This window comes from Rhinichthys klamathensis, unplaced genomic scaffold (genome assembly GCF_029890125.1).
Source record: "Rhinichthys klamathensis goyatoka isolate OS25496 unplaced genomic scaffold, OSU_Roscu_1.1 h1tg000110l_1, whole genome shotgun sequence".
NCBI classification, from domain to species: Eukaryota; Metazoa; Chordata; class Actinopteri; order Cypriniformes; family Leuciscidae; genus Rhinichthys; species Rhinichthys klamathensis.
In genome coordinates, this window is record NW_026606648.1 from 3,369,559 (window position 1) to 3,384,659 (window position 15,101).

General features: G+C 35.7%; 1 protein-coding gene across 1 annotated transcript in view; it reads right to left on the reverse strand.

Annotated features, from left to right (window-relative positions):
• Positions 1 to 255: 255 nt before the first annotated feature.
• The window catches only part of vps41 (VPS41 subunit of HOPS complex), a 31,053-nt gene continuing 16,207 nt past the window's right edge, over positions 256 to 15,101 (reverse strand). The window contains exons 8-29 of the mRNA XM_056254188.1: positions 13,675 to 13,794; positions 13,440 to 13,586; positions 13,290 to 13,356; positions 12,282 to 12,379; positions 10,573 to 10,702; positions 10,340 to 10,455; positions 10,184 to 10,240; positions 10,000 to 10,061; positions 9,816 to 9,897; positions 8,653 to 8,745; positions 8,373 to 8,500; positions 8,159 to 8,303; positions 7,884 to 7,925; positions 7,747 to 7,797; positions 7,499 to 7,636; positions 5,953 to 6,007; positions 5,627 to 5,767; positions 5,396 to 5,532; positions 5,220 to 5,319; positions 5,071 to 5,115; positions 1,054 to 1,133; positions 256 to 508 (exon numbers count right to left, since the gene is read on the reverse strand). Of these exons, the coding sequence (XP_056110163.1) occupies positions 428 to 508; positions 1,054 to 1,133; positions 5,071 to 5,115; positions 5,220 to 5,319; positions 5,396 to 5,532; positions 5,627 to 5,767; positions 5,953 to 6,007; positions 7,499 to 7,636; positions 7,747 to 7,797; positions 7,884 to 7,925; positions 8,159 to 8,303; positions 8,373 to 8,500; positions 8,653 to 8,745; positions 9,816 to 9,897; positions 10,000 to 10,061; positions 10,184 to 10,240; positions 10,340 to 10,455; positions 10,573 to 10,702; positions 12,282 to 12,379; positions 13,290 to 13,356; positions 13,440 to 13,586; positions 13,675 to 13,794 (2,115 nt within the window). The 3' untranslated portion in view covers positions 256 to 427. The remainder of the gene's footprint in view (positions 509 to 1,053; positions 1,134 to 5,070; positions 5,116 to 5,219; positions 5,320 to 5,395; positions 5,533 to 5,626; positions 5,768 to 5,952; positions 6,008 to 7,498; positions 7,637 to 7,746; positions 7,798 to 7,883; positions 7,926 to 8,158; positions 8,304 to 8,372; positions 8,501 to 8,652; positions 8,746 to 9,815; positions 9,898 to 9,999; positions 10,062 to 10,183; positions 10,241 to 10,339; positions 10,456 to 10,572; positions 10,703 to 12,281; positions 12,380 to 13,289; positions 13,357 to 13,439; positions 13,587 to 13,674; positions 13,795 to 15,101) is intronic.

Here is a 15,101-nt window from a genome sequence, read left to right on the forward strand (position 1 = left end):
ATAGTAAGTATCAGAATCCCGGCCATTCTGTATATGCATTAAAACCCCTCAGACTCACCATGTTGTTCTTCTGACTGGACAAAAACTGCTGGGTTGTTTCGTTATCTGAACAACTATTGTAAAAAATGTCTCTGAATCAGTAAAAATTACTAGAGGTAATAAACATTTTGAATCTTATTAAAAGAAAGTAACAATTAGCAATCAGTTTTCTTAGTAGACCTTGAGATTTGATGAAAAAGGATATGATGCACCATATCTTTTATGGGAGTGCTTTATTGGCACTGTTTGTGTCAAACAATCTAACATGAAGATCACAAGCTTGGATTAATAAATACTGTTACTGAAGGGAAACTCATTTAATGATTGCATTTGTAACAGTTTCTAATGAGTGTGTGGTAAATGTTTAACTGTAATTCTAGTAGAATGATTATTTCTTCATCTCCAGTATGCCACTGCCCGGGCCTCTCCGCTTTGCACTGCAGATGTTACAATACTGTGTTCCTAGAACCTGTCAGAGAGGACACAAAATGGACTTTCATGGTGAAAAAGTAAAGATTTCTCAACTTTTAAGGCTTCCAAGGTGAAGTGTGTCATTCCTGCATCTGTAGCATCATTGAATGCTATTATCACTCATGCTCAACATACAGAGTAATGTTGTGATGGTGCCACATATTAAAGGAATAGTTCACCCAAAACATTTGTCATTCCAAACCTGTATGAGTTTGTTTCATCTGTTGAACACAGAAGAAGATATTTTGAAGAATTTTGGTAATCAATTGACGGTAGCCATTGACTTCTGTAGTATTTTTTTTTTTTCTCCCTATACCTATGAAGTCAATGGCTATCAACAAACTGGTTACCAACATTCTTTAAAATATCTTCTGTGTTCAACTGAAGAAAAACTCATACAGGTTTGGAACAACATGAGGGGGTGAGTAAATGACACAATTTTCATTTTTGGGTGACCTATCCCTTTAAGGTGGATTATAAAAAAGGTAACATCAAAAAATTACTTTAAAAAATAGCAATGTGTAAAAATGACAGAGGACTTACGGTTCCTGGGGACGGCAGACACTCCTTGTGGAACATGTGTCTGCAGTGAAACACCACCACACCAAACGCTTGAGCCGTGTCTGAAACAAACAAGAGTGTGTCAGTCAAGCAATGAGGAAAAAAAAAACCTTCCTATGCAGTGAAACATAACTACATTGTCAGCATCATTATCGCATGATTTGAGGTGGAAAGATGCCCAAAATTTGGGACAAAATGAAAGTGATGATTGCAAGTATATTGCACTTTTATATATTGTGCACATCGTCAGCTTAAAAATGTTTTAAACTTTCTTGAAAATTATAAAATAATTACACACATTAAATGAAACATATATACAAACATTATATATATATATAAACACTGGTCTACAATGTTTTAGAAACTGCTTTAGAGATAAAATGTGCTACTTATGTAATTTGAAATCAAATATAACGATTAAAAACTGATTGGCTGCTGTTTCCAAGATATTTACGTTTTTACATTTTACGTCTATGTATATTGTGTATATAGAACCTGTCACCTGTCCTGTTTATGTAACACTTTAAAAATCAGCAAAAGGGTTATATATATCAAATTTATTATGAAACAAAAGTAAAAACACTATTGTGTACTAGTCCACTTCTTGGCTTGTCTCTTGTATTCATTGAATGGAGCATCTCATGTCATTGTCCAGCAATAGTCTGCAGGCATTGATGAGCTCTATTTGAAGTTGCACACAAGTACGAGGCGTCTCTGCTCACTTCGGCTAAACAGAAATGTGTCCCTTTTGCGAAATCAAACAATGACAAATAAGAGAGCTTGACACTGTATGACGGGGTGCAAAACTCCACAACCCTGCAGAGTTTAGGCAACGCCACTTGAAGGCAAGCCTGCAACCTGAGCTGAAAAAGTGTATTGCCTGCTAACGCTGCGGTAAGCAGGGAAGGAGACAAGAGGCTGGATGTCAATGGAGGAGAGGCTTAAGAGAAGACAATTGCAAGACAGATATGATTCAGTTTACGGCACTTTTCATTCATTTCCATAGACAGTAAAAGAAATGGACACAGCAACCCCATAGACTTCAACGGAGAAAAGTGAAGTCAATTAGAAGCACTGACTTCCTGATGGCTGAGCGACTGCGCAGCCTCAAACTGAGCTTGACGACGTAGATGTGACGTGAGCAACCTGTCTCACAGTTGTATGTCTTCTAGTAGCTGTGCCAAGAGGAATCTGAATCATTCCCTTCCGAATATTGCAGAGACTGAGAGCGCGAGTAAGAGCTGTCCATGAGCTCGCAGCAGGATCAGCTTTATGACTCTCTATGGGCTTCTCCCTTGACTTTATCGGACGTTATGCCTCCACGTCCCCCCCGATTGCCCGCGAGCTTCTCCTCCTGTCTATACGGTAATTTCTCACTGTGCGACAGAGTCGCTTGGTTATGACGCAATCGTTAGCCTATTTTTACAAAAACTGCTTCTACTGGGCCATAACGTAAGATACAAGGTAATAGAGCCTTTTAAACATTGTCATGTTTCTTTAAAAATAAACAATGGACAAATGGAGTCTTTAAACGCCTCAGATGTAAAGTTATTCGCTGTCAAAGTGACGCCAAAATAAATGGGAGTCAATGGAATGCTAACAGCAGGTGAAAGCTTGCTAGCCAATGGCGGCCCCCGGGGAGACTTCAGTTTCCGGCTGGTGGATTACCCCCTTGATTGGAATAAGCGTAACATCTAACTTGGATCATGTGTACCTTGATAACCTATCACATTAGAGCCTTGACGTCATTGAATTTAGTTCAGAGTTGTGCGACAGTCAATGACGTCAAGGCTCTAATGTGATTGGTTATCAAGGTACACATGATCCAAGTGATTCCAATGGTAGAGCCACGGACCCTCGTATTTCCCATAATAATAAGACCATCTCTGGTTTAGCTTCAACTGTAATTAAACACACCTGATCCAGCTCATCAAGTCCCTCAGGCTTATCTGAAAACTACAGGTAAAGTGTGTTGGAACTGAACTTTGCAGGGCTGTGGCCTTCCAGGAACTGAGTTTTGACCCCCTGCTGTTTGATTTCTAGAGCTGATATAGGGCTATTTGTATAGAGTTATGTAAGCTTTGTTAAGACTGCAACATCCATGACTTCTAGGAATAACATGATGCACGTATGACGCAATTCCAGCTTCAGATTGCATCTTTCATTGTTTTGCCTAAAGAGCAAGTACTGTCCAAACATAGTCAGAGATTTATATTCCTTCAAAGATGTATTGGTAACGCTTCCTTTTACAGTCCTGTTACCCATGTACTTACTATGTACTTATTATAGTAATTATAATTACTGGGTAATAACTAGGTACTAACCCTGAACCTACCCCTAACCCATGTACTTACCTTATATTAGCCAGTACTTTCTAGGTAAGTACACTGTAAGTACACGTAAGTACTGTACTGTAAAAGTAATTTCTGGTTTACATTGAGATCCCTTGTCTTTATTACTCACTTATCTTCCGTCATTCCCAAGTCAAGGGTCATATATACTGACCAATTGCATATCTTGAAAACTAGAGCCAATCAACAATTTTAAGCATAATTTTCGTTCTCAGTGACCAAGAATTTTGACTGCAGACCAGTGTATGTGTATATATACAGGGCTTGACATTAACACCCGCCAAATGTGGGTTGATTTCAGCAGTGGTGTGTAACGCAGTCACTCCTACTAGCCAGTAGCCACTTTGGCAGGTTGAAGTTTATATAAAATATATACATTTTTCAATTGTAGTCTTTTAAAAATGCATCTGAAATAATAAACGAAGTGCAATGTAGTGTTGTCAAAAATATAGATTACACATATCGATACTGAAATATCTGAAACGCTTCCAATACTCATTTTCCACAGAATAGATATACGATACCAGCTGTGCTTTCTCGCTCTCTCATCTCTCTGACAGCGAGTGACACACAAACCCGCCTCTCCTCACTCGTTTGATTTGCTCCGGATGAATATTGTTAGTGTTACAGGGCTTGAATTTTGGCATGGGTTTGCACGTGTTGTGCATTATTTTACTCATTCCTGCAGATTTTGATTTTGTGCTCACACCCAAAGTGTGCCAGCATAAAGCTGCCCCTCAGAACTAAATTTAGTTCTTTTTCGCTGCTTATTGCACTTAAACAGTCAAATACACACAAAATAATGTCAAAATGTCAGTCTTGTCTTGGCGAGAATTCACGTTAACTCAGTCAGTTATGATTTAAGTGAACAGTTAAAGGACAAGTTCGCCATTTTACACAAAGCCCTGTTTTAAGATCGTTTCTGATGAAATAGAACGTAGTTTTTTTTTTATCGTAGTTTTTGTCCAAGTCAAGTCAATGGAGTTGGACAAAAACTACGATAAAACCTGTTGGAAAGCATCTTTTGCAGCGATTTTTGTGTGAGCATATCAGTGAACACCCCAGACCACTCGGTGAGTTTCAAGTCTTTGTAAACTAAAGTTTAAAGCGTTTTATGAACGATTGTTCCAGTGCACCTATGCAACCATTGTGGAGGTGGGGGGAGGGGGGGATGGGGGGTGCAACCACAGAAACCGAAAATTCTCGGGCCAGCAGCATGTGTCCAAATTTCAATCTTAACCGTTCTATTTCATCAGAAACGATCTTAAAACAGGGCTTTAAGTGTAAAATACCGAACTTGTCCTTTAAGAAAGAAAACGCATGTGTAATAGTATGATGGATCAGTGCGTCAGGTCTTGAAGTGACAGCAGCCTAATATACCGGCTGCCAAATTATGATATAATATTAAAATATCTCTATGGCACTTTTGTCCCATTGGTATCGATGTCAAAATTGCGGCCAGTGAAAATGCTGAGTGGGTAGTAACTTTGGAAAACCACTAGCCACAGTGGCTGGTGAGTGAAAAAGTTAATTTCAAGCCCTGTATATAAGTATATGTGAGTAAATAAAAGAAAAAGACATAAATATAATAGTCTTATAACTGCATTTATGTATACAAACAGACACATAAAAAGTAATCAAGGCGTACCTGGTGGTAGAATAGGAGTGTGGCAGGATTCACAGATATTTTCCTCTATGAGAAATGAAAGAAAGAGATTTTTTTGTAGCATTTCTAGCGAAAATTTCTTATTTGAGTGATTTTATCCTAGTTGACTGGAAGACAAAACGCTTGATTACCATCCACCCGCACTCCTCTCTTCTGTGTCCTGTGCATCCTCTGTAGAAGAGACAGCGAATCGGCCACCAGGATCTTCTTACAGCCCTCTCTCAGTAAGATCTACAGGACAAATGAACACAAAACGATTAAACAAATGTATCTAGTTATATTGGTGCATGTTGGTTTTTCAGCACACCTGTAGATTGTAGTCCTGTAGGATTTTGACCAGAGAGTCTCTGAGGTTAGGAATCTCCATCCCTTCTTTAATGCGGTGAATGAGCAGGATGGGGTCCACATGGGTTCCGATGTTATTCAAGAGGCCTGTGATAAACGCTAGAGTGAAGAAAACATAAGACAAAAATCATTACTGTAGTCTCAAACATGCATCAGGAAGCAGAGAGAGCAAGTGTAGATTGGGTTCTCGTACGTGGTTTGTCTATAGAGTAAGAGATGAGATCCTCCCAGAGTTCTCTGTCATCCTGCTCTTTGGCAAACTCGATGGCCTTGTCCACATCCGCCAGCTCCTCCATGATCATCTGTAGGGCACGTCTGCAGTTTCCCATTCGACCTGAGAGGAGAAACCATCAAATGTCAGAAACACTACAGCCAGTTGAAAATGTTTTATTCAAACTTACTGAAATTTTACACTTGGTGACTTCTCTGTTGCACTGGATCACACTTGCAGTGTAAAAAACTATAACACGCGTTCAATTTCTATGACAGAAATGCACAGATCAGTGATTCAGAACTCACTGAGCAGGAAGACCGTCTCTTCTACAAAGTGCCTCTGCTGACAGATTTCCAAAGCCTGAAACAGACGACACAGAGCAATTGTTTAAAGAATGTGTAAGGATATTGTTGGACTTCACCTGAGCAAATGTATTGGGACAATGGCAGTGTTGCATTCAAAAGAACAGCATTTATTATAAATATAACTTTTTTTGTCATATTTATAAATTTCATAAATGTCTTTACTGTCTTTTTTTTAATCAATTTAATATGCTAAATAAAAGTGTACATTTATTTTCCTTTTTTTTTCTTTTTTAAATCTATCTTACCCCAAACTTTTGAATGGCATTGTATAATGATTTCCACAAAAAAAAAAAAAAAAAAAAAACTAAACCTGTTTTCATTATTGCTAATAAGAAATGATCTTAGAATGATGTGACATTGAAGACTGGAGTAATGGCTGCTGAAATTCAGCTTTGCATCACAGGAATAAATTACCTTTTAAAATATATTACGACAGAAACCAGTTAATAGAAATTGTAATAATATTTCACAGTATTTTTTTTTTAAAGAAATGTAGCCTTGGTGAGATTAAGAGACTACTTTTAAAAACATAAAAAAAACAAATGTTTCCAAAATTTTGACCGGTAGACTTACATACATGTGAAACTCGAAAAATTAGAATGTCGTGCAAAAGTTCATTTATTTCAGTAATTTAACTTAAAAGGTAGAACTAATATATTATATATACTCATACATGCAAAGTGAGATATTTCAAGCCTCTATTTGTTATAATTTTGATGATGATGGCTTACAGCTTATGAAAACCCCAAATTCAAAATTAGAATATTGTGAAAAGGTTTTCATAAGCTGTAAGCCATAATCATCAAAATTATAACAAATAAAGGCTTGAAATATCTCACTTTGTCTTTGCATGTATGAGTCTATATAATATATTAGTTTCACCTTTTAAGTTGAATTACTGAAATAAATGAACTTTTGCACGATATTCTAATTTTTCGAGTTTCACCTGAACATACTATGTATTTTTAATAAAATGTTATTCATTTCTCAAAACTTTGTTAAAGTCAGTGTCTTATTACTAAAACATGATATGTTAATTTAACCTAAAATATGTTATTTTAACCTTTTATTTGATGGTTGAACAATTTAAAATTATTTAAAAAAAATTATGAATGTTGTATAAGTGTTTTTTAAAAACATACACTACAGTAACTACTGTAGGGGGCGGTAAGATTTGTATTGTTAATGTTAAAAATACAGTAAAAAACAATAATATTGTGAAATATGTACTTAATTCCTGATGAAAGCTGAATTTCCAGCATCATACTCCAGTCTTCAGTCCACATGTTTCCATCCAAAGCTGCAAATTTAACTTAGCTCAAAATGGGAATATCGCATAAAACATTTGTGAATAAAACACAGTGAGTTTCCATCCAGTGAGTTGAAGAAAACCAAATTGTCACTTCCTGATAAACTGGCACTAAATATCACTTAGAAAAGTAGGAGAAGCCACTGTATATAATAATTTTCGTATATAATAAATGACCTTCTCCAGCGGGCAGTGCATGCTTTCTCTGAGGAAGGGCAGTAGGTTGGGTCGGTCAAACTCAGCATACAAACTGATCTGCCTCTCATGGTACTTCTGCCCCTTATGGTGGTCTCGCTTAAACAGCTTGTGCAAATACTGGAAGAGAACCAGGTGTAAATGAAGTTAAGCATCCAAAGTTGACTGCTAGTTACTGCAAATATTGTATTGTATTCTTCATACACATCGGCATGATTAAAACATCGTACCACATGTAACAGCTCAGGTCTGTCTTTTAATTCATCCACCACTTTGTCGATCTGAGGGGGAGAAACACAGATGTTCGTCTGTGCAGAGAGTTTGAGAAGGTTTAATCAGAAGAGAGAAGCCACTGCACTGAACTCACCGATATTTTATCTTCATTATCCAGCAGCATGTCAACAGCTTTCTGAAAAAAAAAAGAGAAAGAAATAGAGAACAAAGAGGCGGATGTATCCTTCAGACACATCACTGAGACTATAAATCACATTCTTCCAAAGTCATCTATAATATATATATCAGCAAAACAATCCATAACTTCCTGAACTTATGCACTTGACATTTCATTTCAAGTTTCTTGTATTAAATTCTAAAACAAAGGTCTTCAATAATGTCAAAAGCAAAAAAAAATTGATGTTTTGCCTCTTTGTCAAAATCCATCAGCAGGACAATCTTGTCCTTGATGGAGGAGAAGAGGTTGTGTTTGTGAATGAGCTGGTAAACATCTTTATGTCTCAGTTTCAGGTAGATCTCCAGAGCACGATCGTAACGCTGATCATACGTGTACCTGCACACACACATCAAAATTGTTACAAGCTTTTAGTAACACAATGATAAATTGTCAGCATTCACTCACAGCTCAGCCAGTGTGGTGAGGAGAACGCGGTTGGTTTGGTCCTTCTTCAGGTGTTCATTCACTGCCTGAACTATAGCCATGTTGTTATACAGCTCTCCTGGCCACTCACGAATCAGTGTGGCAAAACCCTGTGTGAGAAACAACAAAAGTAAAGGGATTTCCTTGCTCCCGTAAAGGATGTTGCTGAGATGCATTCACATTTTGAAACCTTAATCTTATGGTCTACCTAACAGGTTACAATGTCATGTTTATGCACCTGAAAGAAATGTAAAACACATACCTCATAATCAGTCTTGAGGAACTCATGAAGGATCATCTCATAAATCGCTGGTCGAAGACGCAGGTCTCCTCTTGGTAAGTACTGACTGATGGCCTGAGAGAAAGAGGAATGGAGATAGTAGGTAGTGGATGTGTAAATGCTGAAAAGAAGCCTTTTAAGTTAAGATTATTATTATTTTTATATCTTAAAATGTAATACATTTCTCAGACATTTGTCAAAATCAGTATAGTATGTAACTGTTAAGTGATAATTAATAATAATTGTAATACCACACGTAGTATTATTATTATTATAACAACAAAATAGTCATAATAAAGACCACACTGCAAGTCTTAAAAAAGTAAAAATGTAAATTTCTCAGAACTGGCAAAGTCAGTGTGGTAAATCATAATAATAATATAATCAATCTGATTTTTTTTATTATTTATTATTATTTCTATTATTCATAATAATTGCAATAACAATAATTATAACAATTATTATATTATAACAATAACATAATCATAATAAAGACCACACTAAAAGTCTTTTAAAAAAGTAAAATAAATAAATAAATGGCATAATATTACATAATAGCCTAAAAATAAGTTCTGTTTTAATATATTATTCAATAATTTTTTTAATATAAATTGTTCATTTCTCAGAACTTTGTCAGTCTACTAGGACTACCTCTAATAATAATATCATCAACCTGATTTTTGTATTATTGTTTATTATTTCTATTATTAATAATAATTGCAATAATAATTATTATTATGAAAATTGCAATAATAATTATTATTATGAAAATTGTTGTAATAATAATAATAATTATTATTACTATTATTATTATTATTATTATAACAACATAATCATAATAAAGACCACACTAAAAGTCTTGGAAAAAAGTAAAAAAATAAAATAAAAAGGCATATTATGTTATTGCTTAAAAATTAGGTTCTGTTTTAATATATTATTCATATACTTTTCATATTAATAGTTAATTTCTCTTGGCATTAACTTTGTTAAAGTCATTGTGGTACATAATAATGATTATTATTACTGTTTTTATTATATTCATTTTAATGTTATTATAAATAATATTAATTATTTATAATAACAATTATTATCCTGACTGATATTATATTATAAGGTCAGCAGGGTGGCAAATAATTTTAACTCACCTTCAGCTGTCCAATGGTTTTGAACCTGTACACTTCATTCTCCCAGAGATCCATGTTCTTTCCTAGCACTTTTTGACACTTTCTGTCAATGAGGAATATAGAGAGAGAAAGGGGCATATATCGAAGCTTCTTCTTATTTTAAATGGGTAACAGGTTGTTAAATCAGAGTCTTGATGTCCTGTACCTGGCAGCCGTGTCATAATCTCCTCTCTCCACCAAATGATTAATGTACGCCATTCCAATTTTCTATTCTCAAAGCATAGACAGGAAGCACACATATTGTGATTTCAGGTTATCATCTGATAGTGTTATACAAAAAAAAAAACACACGGCATCAAATCCACATTTTAAGGTTTATTTGTTTTCACCTGTACGTCATGACGTTTAATGTTTTTGAAGCTGATCTCTGCAGCCATCAGTGCTTCCTGTCACAAAGATCCAAATCAAATCAGAAATCATTAAAGTACAACTCAGATTTTTAAATGTTATGACATAAATGCTTCCTTAGACTCCTGAACTCGTACCTCATATTTTTTCTTCTCCAGAAGCCAGTCGATGTGGTCATCCTGGTCTCTTTCTTTAGCCACTACAATGTCTTTAGGACTGATTATATAGAATAGAGACTCTCCCTCTGAGTGTTCTGGAAACGATTATATCAAAATGGGAATTGAATCGATTAAACTGTGGATTGAAGGCGATTTGTAAGCCTCTGCATCATTATGGTATTCCAGTTGTTTATTCATTGTCTTCATCATACCGAGTCTGTAGTCCCTGCACTGGTTCTCCTGGAAGTTGCGTACAGTGAGAGCATCAGATGAGATCTCCTCACAGCCCTCGGGTAACGGCTGGATGATGTCTAAACGAGGCCGTGTTCTGAACTCTTCCTCCTGTCACAAACACAATTACATTTATTAATATATTAATTTGTGATAACTGGGATTTTTGAAAAAATAAAATATTCACAAATAGTAATTTCTACCCAATGATTTCAATCTTAACATAACCTAATAGAATTTTATATTTATTTATTTGTTATAAATGCATATTTTTATTTCAATTCATACTTATTATACTTTATAAAACATTCCATGACTTAAAATTTGAATAACTTCCATACTTTTTCATACATTTTCATATATCCAGGTTTTCCAAGACCGTGAGAATCCTGGTTCTTTAATAAACTGGCAAGTGTTGAGGGAACGAATTAAAATAAAAATGTTGTAAGCCTACATCTTGAATTTTAGCTTGAATCAAAACTTGTTTTGTCTTATTTGAAATCATTTTGCAGAGCCAAATGATGTCCATCTCTACCTCTGTGTACCTAATAGTTGGAGCTTGACTTAGTTATATTGAGACTAGGCTACTCTCTGAGGAGCCAATAGAGTGGTGCAGCTATGACATCACTTTGTAGGCCAAAACGTGGAAGCGAGTTAGCATTCCGGTTCCATTGTCCCGAAGTCAATTGGTTTTTTGAATGGGGTTTGGGTTAAATGGCTGAAATAAGGTCTGTGGTAACACAAGCTCAAGACACTTTCACGTTTTATTCTGTGACATAAAATACATCAGTAGTATTACCCCACTCAGGATTTTTTAAAGTTGTAATGTGTTTTGAAAAAGGCGGTTGCTAACAAGTGGCTAAATGGGACTACAGAGGCTGTCGAAATTAAACGTCATCACACCAAAAAAGGTAAACTCAGTCCGCTTTTACAGCATCGTTGCTTATAATTGTGCTCTTATAAACTATTCTAACTGAAACATTCTGGCAAAATGTTTTTAGATAAAAAAAACTGAAAGAGTTGTCGGAAGCTTAGTGATGGTGACGTTGAAGTCGTGGGACCGTGGTGTAGTTCGTTTATATCCTACCTTTAGCTTTTTACTTCTGGTAACAGCATTTAGGCTTCAAAATTCATAAAAGTTGTGTTCATCTGTGATAATTATCTTGATGGACAAAACGTGCAAGTATCATACATTTTATAATCCAAAAGCCTATGGGAAGATTCTAATGTTTTTTTTCTCTCGAGGGAACCCGTGTGATGCTAACTGACAGTTGGCCTAAAGTGACGTCATACCACTTTATACTGTAGGCAGAGCATGACATCAAGCTCCCCCTTGCTGGACGCCCAACCACACCCTAACCCTACCCATAACCCTATCGCTAAACATAACGCCATCCATTTAGTGGAGTTATGATCTCCACCCTTGATTATGTTTAGGCATAATGTTATGGTTGGTTAGGGTTAGGGTGTGGCTCGACTTTCAAGCTCCACCCATTAGGTCCACCGATTGGTTCTGCAGTTAGCGGCCTCTCCATCTTCTGGCCCTCTTGGACATTTGATGAAGCCCCCTAATGGGACCCAGCCCCAAAGTTGAGAACCACTGATCTAAAGGATATTCTGGGACAGTTTGGATACTACATCAAAAAAGCAGAATTTTCCAGGTAGCACTGGTGAGAGTGGGTAAAATTACCATGTCCTCAGAGTTTTCTTTGACATAGTACAGAGTGACCAGCTGATCTGCTAAAGGTGCCAGTCCACTAATGAAGAACTCAGTCTCAAATGCTGACACTGAAAGAAATCAGAGAAACCAACAAAAAAAAAAGTCATAAAGTTATGCTACTGTACAACTTGAGAGTGAGTTAATTGATAACATAATTTTAAGTTTTGGATAAACTGTTTCTTTAAAGGGATCATATGATGCCATTTTAAAAGTTCATTATTTTGTTTATTAGGTGAAATAGGTTAACACTTTAATGTTTAATTTTTTTTTTTTTTTCACATACTGTACATTGTATTGCAGCTCCTCTATTCCCAGTCTGTCTGAAACACACTGATTTCTACAAAGCCCCTCCTTCCAAAAAGCTCAGTGTTCTGATTGGTCAAACACTTTAAGCGTGTCAGAAATGTAACGCCTCATACCATAATCACGAGCTTCAGCTTTCGAGGCTTTAAAGGAATAGTTCACTTAAAAATGAAAATTCTGTCATCATTTAACCGGACAGTTGATGGACCCCATTGACCAAGGAAAAAAAATACTATGGAAGTCAGTGGGGTCCATCAACTGTTTGCTTACCGACATTCTTCAAAATATCTTCTTTTGTGTTCAGCAGAAGAAAGAAATTCATACAGGTTTGAAACAACTTGAGGGTGAGTAAATGATGACAGAATTTTCATTTTTAAGTGAACTATTCCTTTAAGCAATTGTAAACACACAGGTAATCAGTAAACTGCACTAACTTTTGGGTTGTATTGCTCCGGAACAGCTTTATAAATAAATCTTAACCTCTAATTCCTAATTTCATCCGTTTTTCTTTGAGGGAGACTATGAGCTTTGCACCTTTGCAGATCGTATAGATGCACAAACAGATACATTACACACTAAAGGAAAAGGAAAACATTAAAAAGCATCATATGACCCCTTTAAACTTAATGATGATGTTACATGTTTTCATTATGTGTATGCCTGTTGCTTCAATACCAATCTCAACGTAGCGACTGGGTAGATCTCTCATCTCTGTTGGGTCACGCTCTTTAACAGCACATATCTGAGAAAAACAAATGAACCAAACAACAATATCAAATTTACTATTATTAAAATACTTGCTCTGTAGTTGCTCTGAACACACACCTTAACAGAAGAGCCCCAGCCGATGATCAGTGTGGTGTTGTCTTTCCAGCAAAGACTGCAGGGATACATATCCGGCCTTAGACTGGTGTTGTCCCGCAACACATTAGTGATGCGCTGTTTACTGCCGATGTCATAGATTTTCACACCCTGACACACATCAAGTACATTTTAGATAAAATAATGACTAGTAAGGCATCTTAATTAATATGTATAATGTTTCTAAATCTGATCGTACCACATTGTTTGCCCAGGCAATGAGGTTGCCTCTCCATTTCACATTGGTTATGTTTCCCTCTCCTTCATGCAGAACAGAGGTCTTCCAACGGTTCAGCCAGTTCCTCTCATAAAGCAAAAGCTGTGGGACGTATTTTATTAACGTTGGTGAGCATTTGCTAACAGAGATTCACCCACAATAAACAAAATTCGCTGTATTGCTTGCGCTAAACACCAGAGGGCAATAGAACATAGAACATACAAATATGTCCCAAACAACAGAGTCAAAGTCAATGTGACTGCAAGAGCATTTCATTCTGATCAGAAACCATTTTTATTGTTTATCCTACACTCTCGGGGAAATAAATGCAGATTAGCTGTGACTGGGGCTGTACCCTTTAAAAAGCCAGTAATATTTACACTACCGTTCAAACTTTGGGGTCCGTAAGATTTTTTTTATGTTTTTGAAAGAAGTCTCCTATGCTCACCAAGGCTCCAAAAGTATTTGAGAAAAAAAGTAAAACAGTAAAATTGTAAATATTATTACAGAACCCTTTTCTATTTGAATAGGTGTTAATTGTAAATTATTCCTGTGATGCAAAGCTGAATTTTCAGCAGCCATTACTCCAGTGTCACATGATCATTCAGAAATCATGCTGATTTGAGGAAACATTTCTTATTACCGGTATATTCAATATATTCAAAAACATTGGGCTGCTTAATATTTTTGTGGAAATTGTCATTGTCGTTTTTGTTTACTTGATGAATAGAAAATTCAAAAGAACAGCATTTATTTGAAACATTAGCTTTAAATGTTACTTTTGATTAATTTAAATAATTGTTTATTTTTTAAGAAAAAACAAACAAAAAACGGTAGTGTACATTTAAGGTACTAATATGCACCATCCTTTTAGGGTAAATAAGGTAAAATAAAATTGAAAGACTATCGGATCAGTGGCAGTTTTATACAATATTTTTTCCACTGTAGTACAATTTCTTTGCCTTACTATATATTATTATTATATTTTTCTAAAGTATTGGATTGGATCAGTGTATTACGCAGATTCATTGGCCTTATCATGCTGTTAAGGTCATATCAGGCAGTAGATTCAATAAAAATCATTTCAAAATCAAAATCCATTTTACGAAAAGGCAACATTTGGTTCAACCTTTAGATAATGTGATATTCATAAAGTCACTTAAGTAAGGCGCAGTATGACACAATCAAACCTCAGAAACAACAAAAGCAAAAAAAGATACTGTGTATTGACATCTCATGAACTGACTAGAAAAGAGACTCAAACAATTGAATTTCTATTAAAAGGTGTTTAACGGATTGGTTTACTTTGATAAGTCTGCGATTGTCTGACATTATTGGTGCAAAAACGACATTTTCTGAAGGATTGTGTGATAATAATCACGCGCAGAAAGCGACAATGCACTTGGTTT